The 11,659-nt window shown below is 38.4% G+C and overlaps 1 protein-coding gene across 2 annotated transcripts; it reads left to right on the forward strand.

Annotated features, from left to right (window-relative positions):
• Positions 1-6,373, forward strand: LOC137733713 (NAD-dependent malic enzyme 59 kDa isoform, mitochondrial-like). 2 transcript variants are annotated; one of them, XM_068472874.1, is made up of 20 exons: positions 1-178; positions 220-422; positions 754-850; positions 1,015-1,133; positions 1,228-1,395; positions 1,649-1,777; positions 1,915-1,975; positions 2,440-2,543; positions 2,626-2,709; positions 2,829-2,935; positions 3,053-3,155; positions 3,421-3,528; positions 3,665-3,730; positions 4,166-4,238; positions 4,330-4,416; positions 4,521-4,575; positions 4,661-4,732; positions 5,310-5,372; positions 5,463-5,577; positions 6,038-6,373. In XM_068472874.1, exons 2-20 carry the CDS (start codon positions 288-290, stop codon positions 6,107-6,109), a joined length of 1,818 nt encoding a protein of 605 aa, XP_068328975.1. In that variant the 5' UTR covers positions 1-178; positions 220-287; the 3' UTR covers positions 6,110-6,373. The 2 variants fall into 2 exon arrangements, with proteins under 2 accessions (XP_068328975.1, XP_068328974.1); XM_068472873.1 differs by having other exon boundaries at positions 1-422.
• Positions 6,374-11,659: the final 5,286 nt, after the last annotated feature.

The raw sequence follows: 11,659 nt of genomic DNA on the forward strand, positions 1-11,659 counted from the left end.
TGTCCATCTGGGCAGCCTTCCCCCTCTTCCGTGGCCACTCACAGTCGCACTTCCGCGTACACTCCCCGCTATCCGAAAATCCCGGTCAGCTCCAGTCCAGCTCTCTCATTCTCTCCTCTTTCAATTTCAACAGCTTCTTTTCCACAGACAAAAATGGAAATAAAAATAATTCAATAAATCGAAAATTCAAAAAAAAAAAAAAAAAAAATTGTGATCCTGTAAATTGATCTGAAGTCGCACTCGGTAGTAAGAAGGCGTCGGTTTGTTCGTTTGTTTGGGTCCGCATAATGTGGAAGGCAGCGCGATTCGCCGCGTCGCGGTTGAGCAGCCGGTCGACGAGGCGGTTCTCGACGGCGATTCCGGCCCCCTGTATCGTTCACAAGCGCGGCGCCGATATTCTCCACGATCCATGGTTTAACAAGGTTGGTTGGATTCACCGTTTTTTATTTGTAAACTTTCTGCAGTGTGATTTGAGTTGACTATTTTTTATTTAAAAAAAAAAAAAGAAACAGTCTTTGTGGTGATATTATATAGTGAAGGTGGAGTTTTTGGTGTCGGTTCGAAGAAATTTGAGTTGTGGAAATGATATAGAAGTTGTATGGATTGAAAGGATGCTTTTTGTTTCAATTGGTGAAGTGGAGGGTGCTCAAAATTTGCTGAATTTTGTTGAACTGTAGAATTTGATGGAATTTTTTGTTTTCTATATTGTTTAATTCTCTGTTCTTGATGTTTTGTTTTTTTTGCCAAGAGCAGGACACTGGATTTCCGTTGACTGAAAGAGATCGATTAGGACTTCGCGGTCTCCTCCCACCTCGTGTCATATCATTCGAGCAGCAATATGCTCGTTTCAGTGAGTTTTTTTTTACACATTCTCTCCAAGTAGAACGTATTTGTACTTTGTTTGACTGTGAAACTTATGTTCTAGCCCTTGAGGAGATGTTTTTGTGACTTCTTTTTTTTTTGGCGTTGAGGCGTTATTTGTGTAATGACATTACCATGTGGCATAATTTGTAGTGGAGTCCTATCGTTCCCTAGAGAAAAATACTAAGGGCCAGCCAGAGGGTGTTGTGGCCTTGGCTAAATGGAGGATCTTAAATAGACTGCATGACAGGAACGAGACCTTGTACTACCGAGTAAGTTTGGTTTTGAACGTCCAGCTTGTTGATATGAACAACTTTGTGTAATCTATCACCGTCTGATGTGGTTTTGGATTACTCTCATTTTCAGGTCCTTATTGACAACATCCAAGATTTTGCTCCCATAATTTACACTCCTACAGTAGGATTAGTATGTCAAAATTATTCCGGTTTATTTAGACGTCCCCGTGGAATGTATTTCAGTGCAAAGGATAAAGGGGAGATGATGTCTATGATCTACAACTGGCCAGCACCTCAGGTAAATGCTACCATCTTTTATTTTTCTCCCTTATAAATTCTGATAACCTCCCATGATCTATAATTTTAACTCCTTAATCTTGTTGGTCTGTTAGAGGACCCAAAACACACTCACACAAACTCTCTCCAGTGCTGTCCAAATGCAGCATATCTTGATGCTTCTCTGTTGGGATTATCCTTGATTTTGAAGATTTCCTATGTTTCTAAGTCCTTTCAGTTTGTAGTTGGTCTTAATTTTCCACTCTATATTGCAGGTAGACATGATTGTCCTCACAGATGGCAGTCGTATCCTTGGCCTAGGGGACCTTGGAGTTCAGGGAATTGGAATTCCGATTGGAAAACTTGATATGTATGTTGCTGCAGCTGGTATTAATCCACAAAGAGTATGCTCTCTCTCTCTCTCTCTCTCTTAGAGTCTACATCTTATGTTTCTACTAATATTCATGTTACAGTTTTCTTGGTTAATAAATTATTCTGGTAGATCTTATATCGGTTCACCTATATACCTCCTCTATGACAGATACTACCGGTTATGCTAGATGTTGGTACTAACAACCAAAAGCTACTTGAAGACCGTCTTTGTAAGTAACATACTGATATATGAATTCAAGATCTTCTGTTAATAGCGTGATTCTTTCTTCCTTTGTTTTAAAATATGTTGATATTGTATTTCCTGATTAATACATTCAACCAAACACAACTGTTGCTATAGTATTTCAAAACATTTAAGTCCTCGACGGAAAATTGAAATGATAGCGACTTTTTACTTTTTCTCAAGCCTGACTTTACCTTGTTAAAAGTTATACTCTGAAATTATGAATCATAAAAGTTATGTAGTTTGACTAGTTCATGTTAAAGTTTATCAATATTTATTTAAATTTTTAATATTTAATGCATTTCTGTTAATAATATTATTGTTGTATATATTTTCCGAATTTATTCCTGGCTTCTTTTCTATCTTTACACTGGATGACTGGACTTAATGCTTCAAAGTGTTATAGTTTACATCATGAGGATACCTTTTCTCATGATTTTAATTTGATAGATTTAGGACTTCGACAACCTAGGTTGGAAGGAGAAGAGTACATATCAATTGTTGATGAATTCATGGAAGCTGTTCATACACGTTGGCCCAAGGCCATTGTGCAGGTCTATTTTTGAGGTGTATGAACTTTTTGTTTCAGTTGGGTTTCTATTTCTTTAGTAACTTGATTGTTTTTTCTTTCATCAGTTTGAGGATTTTCAAATGAAGTGGGCTTTTGAAACACTGCAACGCTATCGTAAAAGGTTTTGCACGTTCAATGATGACATACAGGTAATTACATAGTGTGGTGGCTTTCTGTCTTTTATGGATTTGAAAGGTATATGCAGTGGAATACAGATTTCTGCTGACCTGAAAAGTACCTCTGATAGTTGCACTTCCATGTCTTGTAGGGAACTGCCGGTGTTGCACTTGCAGGACTATTAGGAACTGTAAGAGTGCAAGGTCGACCATTGAGTGACTTTGCTAAACAAAAGATAGTTGTTGTGGGAGCCGGAAGGTACTTGACACGGCTTGCTCACTCTGAATGATCCATATATAGGCTATTCACTGGTTGCCTGTGCATGTTCTTGGCTCTCTGTTCATCCTTTTAATCCACTGTTCTTTTGCTTTTCAGTGCGGGACTTGGAGTTCTTAACATGGCTGTACAGGCTGTTGCACGAATGTCAGGGAACGGTGAAGCTGCTGCAAAAAATAATTTTTTCCTGATTGATAAAGATGTAAGGCTTTATGTTTTTTCTTTAAGATAAACCACCATTATGTTAAACAGATTACATACGTGTGCAGCAAATTTATTATATGACAACCTTATGGTTTTGTCAACTATTTACTATTGTTACACACACATTTTTATCAATATTTCTACCCTCCTGGTATAAAGAAAAGCAACATAGAATCAGCTGTGTTCTCGAAACTATTCTGGCCTCTGAATGTATTTGTCTAAGTTTATCCGAGGAATCACTAAGAAAAGTTGTTTGGCTGCAGGGTCTAGTTACAAAAGAGAGAAATAATCTTGATCCCATGGCTGCACCCTTTGCTAAAGAACCGGGAGCAATTAATGGGCTTAGGGAGGGAGCTAGTCTACTTGAAGTGGTAAATTTCAAAGGACTTCATTGTACCCTCTATTACAGAAAGCGGAAAGATTTCGATATAAGAGAGTCGGATCACCTTGCTTAGCTTGTATATCATAATTATACACTTTAATTGTCTAGAGCTCAATTTCATGCAGGTTAAGAAGGTCAAGCCTCATGTGCTTCTTGGTTTGTCTGGAGTTGGTGGTGTTTTCAATCATGAGGTGGATACTTTCTCAATAACTTTTGGTTATATTTTATAATCGTCTCTTAAACTAGATCAGTTTACTAAAGATGATTTGATTCTGTTAATGTTTGTTGTTTTGAGACCATCCGGCCTTGCACTAATTGGTATGTTGTTAAACAATTCTTTGGAATAGTAGAATCCAAGAGAGAGAAACTTGTGCATGTACATGCCGTAGATTTCTAAGTTTCTTCCCTCGAAATCAGACTTTAATTTTCAGTGTTACTGATTCAGACTAAGATTTATCATTCGATGACTCAGTACTTTTTATTCTAATTTCATGATACAGATACATGATGGTTTATATTACATAACATTTGAAAAATTCATTGCTCTACTCTTTGTTTATGGAAAATGTTGTGGTTTCATTTCTTGTAATTTAGTTTCTTATAGGTATTGCTTGACATTCATTTAGGTACTTAAAGCAATGCGAGAATCAGATTCAACTAAACCTGCCATTTTTGCTATGTCAAATCCAACCATGAATGGTTTGTTCCTCTGCACCTCATTAATCCTCACAAATACCTTATGGCACCTAGATTTGTGGCTGACTCTTTTTCCCCTTTAAAATTGGAACAGCTGAATGCACTGCTGAAGATGCTTTTAAGCATGCTGGTGAAAGCATCGTCTTTGGAAGTGGAAGCCCCTTTGATAATGTTGACCTTGGTATTTTCCTCGTTAGAAATGTCCTTATTGTACCACAACTTCTGAATATTTTTTTCCTTCTACCTGAGTATTTTGACCATTAACTGTTCGAATTATGTTGGCAGGCAACGGAAAAGTAGGCCATGTAAATCAAGCAAATAACATGTATCTGTTTCCAGGGTTAGTTTCCATTATCATATGATTTGAACTAACTATGCTTATACTTTAAGATACTAATATGGTATTTTGGTTGCCTTCAATTCAGGATTGGTTTAGGAGCACTTCTCTCAGGAGCTCGTATTATATCAGATGGCATGTTACAAGCAGCTTCTGAATGGTAATAACTTGGCTACTTCCTAGCTCGAACCTAAATGTGGCATGTTACAATCAGCTTCTGCACTCTCTTTTCATCCATGTTTACAATGTCCCATCAGTCCAAGATCACATAAAACGGTGGTCTTGAAGATTTATGAACATGGCCTCGTAACAGTCTTTAAGACAGAGTAATTCTTTACCGGTTAAAGAAATTAAAATGCATTTGGTTGTCTGCACCTGAATAGCTGGAATTATTAGTTCTACTAGCCAAGCGATATGGAACTTCACGGGCGGTTATATTGCATAGATAGGATTCTGGTTATAAGACTTCTTCAGTTCTCATTGCATGTTGCACCTAATTATATCCTGTAGGCTGTAACGTGGTAGGGTATATGTCAATTTGGGGGTGGTTTGTAATGTTTTATTCCCAATCTGTAATTTGCATGCATTCAGGAAACTCGTTACTGTGCCGTGAATTGAAAGCAATATGATACCTCACATTACAAACTTATTAAGTGTCGCTGCAATAAGAAATGTTAAACGAGAACATCATTTGAGCTCGATTTTGCAATTAATTTCTGACAAGTGATTCTGTCCAGCCTCGCTTCATACATAACAGACGTAGATATCCAGAAGGGCATCTTGTACCCATCTATTGATTGGTAATACCTTATTTACACATTTCGTTTTATTATTATAGCATGTCAAACAGGATGGGAAATTGGTCTGACTTCCTATCAAACATTGTGCAGTATCCGGAATATAACCGTGGAGGTTGGGGCTGCTGTCCTGCGGGCAGCTGTTGCAGAAGAACTGGCAGAGGGACACTGTGAAGTCGGGCCCAAAGAGCTCATGAACATGTGCAAAGTAAGAGCTGGTCTTCTATCATGTACAAAATTCAAATGATCTTTTACAAACAGTTGCACAAGGAAAGTGAGTAGATTTAGAAAGAAAACTAGAAAATGTTACACAATTTTAGCGTAAAGAAAAGAGGACAAACATAACCGGATAATGCTACTCTAATAAGAATCTAATAGAACAACCATAACCGAGTACCTTAGCATGTAGGTTCCCAAACCCTCCTTGCCTTCAGTATATCTTGATTTGAACCATCTCTGTCGAGCCACTGCTCACGACCTTAAAAATTAAAATTTCTTTGTGGAAATCAAAGGAATGTCGGAATCATAGAACTCAGGAGCTGGCAATCTAGATGGAAAATTTAATGCCTAGTACATATTCATACAAGCTCTTGTTATTACCGAGGCTGATTTCGAATGCAAGTTCTAAAGTCTCTTGAATCTATTTTGTTTTTATCTTTTCCGCGCAGGAGGAGACTGTGGAGTATGTGAGTCGCAGTATGTGGTTCCCGGTTTACAGCCCTCTAGTTCACGAAAAATGAGGCTTTGTGCTGTACCACGCCCGATACGTTGCTGTCAGAGGCTATATTTTTTGTAGCTCAGGCGGGCATCGGTAGTTCTGCAGTCAAGCAACTTATTCTTGTTCTGTCTTTGTAAATTCATAATTTAGAAGCTCGGAGAATTAGTAGACAGTGAAGGGAACAGAAATAAAGCACTCCTTTTACTAAACTGATAAGAACATAGAAATTGGAAACCAATTTGTTTGAACGTATGCAGTGATTTATCTGATCAAAAATATTAGTGCAGTTTGTGTCTTTGTTTCCATACATCTTTGGTTCAAACATGCCATGTCAACTTAATATTCAAACATCTTTGGTTCTCGAGTGGTTGAAGATTTTCATACAAAAGTGGATTGATTGGAATGTATCCTGGATTCTTTAATTTCACTGATCTATGAATAAATGGTTCGGGCTACAATGGTATCAAGTAAGGTTGGTTCGGTTTGGTAAACGAACCGATTATTGAAAACCCAGCCTCAAATATTGGAGTAGGAGAGAAAAAAACTCTCAAACCGAAAAATCGGTAATTCCGAATTTTTTTCCTTTTTTTTTCCAGGTTTGGGAAACTGAAATTCCTTTGCCCAATTCGAAAATCATCCTCCAGTTTGAAAATCAAAACCATAAATTCTGAAAGAGCAGGAGCGAGTTGCAAAGAGAGATAGAGGAGAGAGAGATGGGCATTGATGGTAGAATCAAGAGAATTAGCTATGTTATAGTCGTGATTATCTTAATTGCAGTTCAGCTATTAAATAAGTATTTTAATTAAGTTGTTAAATGATTAGTTATGCCAGCAGGCTTAGAGTGTTTGGGGAACAATATATGTAGCCAATTGTGAAAGAAAATGGACAACGGTTATATTCAAAAAGAAATATATTACAAAAATATCTCTCTCTCTCTAGCTTCTCCTTCCTTGCTATTTTGCCATTGCTGTTGCTACTTGCAGGTTGAGTTAGGAAACTTGAGAATTAGTGCATAACATTTTATATCAATTGGTATCATCCTTCTTGATCCTCGATTCCTTCTTGTATGCCCCGTCACGCTCCGACGACTCGATTAACCACCATGGATGCTCGTCTCACTACTGTCGAAGAAACTTTGGTGGACCTTCCCAACTTCCTTCGAACCTCCATCGCCATCGCAAATGATGAGCTCTTGGCCAAACTCTCCGCTGATTTCAAGGCTAAGTTAGCTTTTTCCTTTGAGCAGCTTCGGCGTGTGCAATCCTTTCTAGGTGGGGTGCCGGATCTTCCAATCTAGTCGATCACCTCCGATTCCGATTTGGGGACTTCTTGCCCACCTCGTCGCTATCAGTTTGACATCGGAGGTGGAGCTCCGAGGCCTCCATGGCAATAACGGGAAGATTTTCCCAGATTTTCCCATGGCGACGATCCTCTCATTTGGATCTATAAGGCTGAGCAATACTTTGCTTGTTACAACACTCCAGATCCTCAAAAAGTCTTTATAGCCTCCTTTTACTTGGAAAACGAAGCGATGCAGTGGCTCAAATGGCGCAATTGTATCCTTACTACTCATTAGGAGGAATTTACCAGTGCACTCTGTAAGGAGTTTGGTCCCTCTGAGTTCGAGGATTGTACTGACGCACTATTCAAATTGTGCCAAACAGGTACTCTTAAAGATTATGAGATTGAATTTCGTAGGCTTGCTAATCGTACTTCAGAAGTTGGTTCTGTGCTCCTCAAGAGCTGCTTCCTTGGAGGTTTAAAACGGGAATTGATTTATGATGTCAAGTTGTTAAGGCCTGTAACGGTCTATGATGCCATATCTATAGCTATTTAGATTAATGCTAACCTTTCTGAGTTACGGCTTTTCAATCCTAGGACCCTATTTGCAGCTAAAATAACTTTACTACCCACATTGCCTCCTGGGCCTAGAACCACTACGTTACCATATCGCAAGCTTACTCCTGAGGAAGTTCAGCGTAAGAAAGAAAAAAGGGAATGTTGGTTTTGCATTGAGAAGTGAGTAAGGGGGCATAAGTGCGTCCACAAACAGTTACTTTTGTTAGATTTGAGTGATGAGGGAGACTTCTATGAAGAGTCTGATGAAGTAGTGCATGCTGAATTACAAGGAATGAGACTGAGTGAATGTGCATTTTATGGGGTGCATGCCGCACAGTCCTTACAAACTATGAAGGTTTTAGGCATTGCCAACCACCACTCTGTGAAAATCCTCTTAGACTCGGGAAGTACACACAATTTCATCGATTTTAGGCTTATTAAGACATTGGGGTGGTCCTTGAAAACAACCAAACCCTTTGAAGTGATGATTGTCGATGGAAGGAAAATCAAAAGCCAAGGGTATTGTAGGCGCATACCATTGGAAGTGGGAGGATATCATTGTCACACTAATTTATTTGCACTCCCATTGGGGGCTTATGACTTGGTATTGGGAGTGCAATGGTTGTCCACTGTCTCGCTACTAAAGGAGTCGGCGACTCCTTTATGATCTCCTTACACCCCAGATTTGAAACCCATCGGCCATCTACTTTTTTCTGTCTCGTTACTAACTCTGAAACCCATTGATTAAATATTGCAGAATGACAAAAATGTTCTATCTTGTTTTCTATGGCAAGAAATTTTATGGGTTTGGCTAGGTTTTTCATGTTGTTTAATTGAATTTATGACTTTGGTTTTGATTAATTTCTAGGTTCTATCCCATTTGTTCCACAGTAATCAAATATTTTCATGGGTTTTGCTTCCCGAATAAGAAGAACGGATTTGAGAAAGAAACAATGGTCTTGCTTGATGGACATGATTTTGTATCTCTCTGCGAGGAAGAAGGGCTGATGATTGATGTTAATTTATTTATTTATCCTTACTTTTTAGTTTTTCTAAGGACAAAAGTAAATTAATAAATGGTCAAACAATATTTTTTAGAATTAATTAGGTGTTTAGACCATCGAAATAACTGCAAAATAATAATTTAATAATAAATAAAATGAACATTTTCATTGTCCTGCTTCTTGGTTCGGTGCTGCACCAAACACTTCATAATTCTTATCCAGCTTAGTCCACGCCAAGCCAATCCAGCTTAGTCCCTACAGCTAGTTTAGTCCAAAATAGTCCGATGCAACAAACGCACCCTTAGTTCTCAGCAAATGGAGGAGTTACAAGCAGTTCTAAAGTAATTTGAGACATTGTTTCAATTACCTTCACAATTACCTCCACATAGGACACATGATCACAAAATTTCACTTATCCCAGGTACTAAGCCGCCAAGTATTAAACCTATCATTATGGACATGCACAGAAAGATGAGATTAAGAAGGCAGTGCAAGAACTTCTCAATTCAGGGTTCATCAGGCCTATCCATAGCCCATTCTCCTTTCCAGTGATATTGGTAAAGAAGAAGGAAGGAACATGGAGATTATGCATGGATTATAGAGATTTGAGCAGTCATACAATCAAGGACAAGTATCCTATTCCACTGATTGATGATCTTCTTGATGAATTATATGGGGCTAAGTATTTTTCTAAGCTTGATCTTAGGTTCAGTTACCATTAAATTAGGATGCACGAGGATGACATTGAAAAAATAGCTTTTAAAACTCATGAAAGACACTGTGAGTTCCTTGTAATGCCTTTTGGCTTCACCAATGCCCCTGCAACATTTAAAATCTCATAAATGACATCTTCAAGCCTTATCTGAGAAAGTTTATCCTTGTGTTCTTTGATGACATTTTAATTTATAGTCACTTTTGGAAGGAGCATCTAGTTTATCTGCAGAAAATAATGAAGTTGTTACAAAAGCACCAACTGTTTTCTCAAGAAACAGAAATGTTCCTTTGGGCAGCACCAAGTGGAGTACCTGGGCTACATAGTCTCCAGTGAGGGGGTTTCTGCAGATCTTGCCAAAATTCAAGCTATAGTGGATTGGCCTACCTTTAAGAATACGAAGGAATTGAGGGGATTTCTGGGTTTAACCGGTTATTACAGAAAGTTTGTACTTGGTTATGGCAAAATTTGCCAACCATTGTACGAACTTACTGGTAATGAAGGGTTTGTTTGGACATAAGCAACTAAGGCAGCTTTCCAGCAATTAAAACAAACCATGACTTCACCCCAACTGAAGTGTGATGCTTATAGTTTAGGCATTGGAGTAGTTTTGCAGTAAGGGGGAAGACCTATTACTTTTGTGAGTCAAACTCTAGGCCCAAGATACTAGGCTTTGTTAACTTATGAAAGGGAACTGATTGCAATTGTGTATACAGTTAAAAAATGGCAAAATTATCTCCTAGGGCGCCATTTCATTATTAAAACAGACCACAGCAGCTTGAAATATTTCTTGAGCCAAAGAACAAATACCCCATTTCAACAAAAGTGGGTATCCATGCTGTTGGGGTTTGATTATGAAGTGCAATATAAACATGGCAAGGAGAACATTGTGGCAAATGCTCTTTCTAGAGCACCAGGTTCTAAGCTTCTTTCTGAGCTACCTTTGGAAAATAAGGGAAATGTTCAAGCTATCACCTATCCATAATTTGGTTGGCTGGATGAAATCAGAAGAGATTTAGGACAGAATACTTAGGCTAAAGTGAAGAAGCAAGAAATAGAAGCACAAGATCAAGCTCCTGGAACTAATGTTGCTACCTGTAAGTACCACATTGACAATGGCTTTTTGAAATACAAGGGTAGAATTGTCTTAGGTGTTGATTCTATTTGGAGGAAAAAAGTGTTTGAGGAGCACCACTCCACACCTATGACAGGTCATGAAGGGGTATTAAAGACTTACCAAAGACTGAAAATAGGCTTACATTGGATTGGAATGAAGAGAGACCTAAAAGCTTGGGTAGTTAAATGTAGGATTTGTCAACAAAATAAGTATGAGACTATCTCACCACCTGGGTTAATGCAGCCTCTTCGAATACCTCAGCAAGCATGGACGAATATAAGTATGGATTTCATTTATGGCTTGCCCTCATGCAAAGCGAAATTTGTGATTTTAGTGGTGGTGGATAGGCTATCAAAGTATGCGAATTTTATAACCTTGGGATATCCATACACTGCTAGCATGGTAGCCCAAGAATTTGTGGAAAACATTTTTAAACTGCATGGCATGCCACTGACCATTGTAAGTGACAGGGATACTATTTTCCTTAGTGCCTTTTGGAGAGAGTTTTTTAAACTACAAGGATCAAAATTATGAATGAGTTTGGGTACCACCCCTAAAGTGATGGCCAGACAGAGGTGGTTAATAGGTGCATAGAAACCTATCTAAGATGCTTTACAGGTTGTCAACCCAAGAAGTGGGAAGTGGCTCAAATCGCTTCATTGGGCTGAATGGAGTTGTAGTACTTCCTTTCACACTACCTCTAACTTCACTCCTTTTGATGGTGTATGGCTTTCCTCCTCCACACATTGCCTTTTATGAACTTGGTTCTGCTAAATTAAAGAGCATGGAACATGTTGAGAAGTCAATGATATCAAGATGACTGATATCTTGGCTTAGAATAGGAAACAAAGTCTGTAATTGATATGTACAAAATCTTCCTTTTTTGTATAGCTAGATTGT

The sequence above is a fragment of the Pyrus communis genome, chromosome 5, assembly GCF_963583255.1.
Source record: "Pyrus communis chromosome 5, drPyrComm1.1, whole genome shotgun sequence".
Lineage (NCBI taxonomy): Eukaryota > Viridiplantae > Streptophyta > Magnoliopsida > Rosales > Rosaceae > Pyrus > Pyrus communis.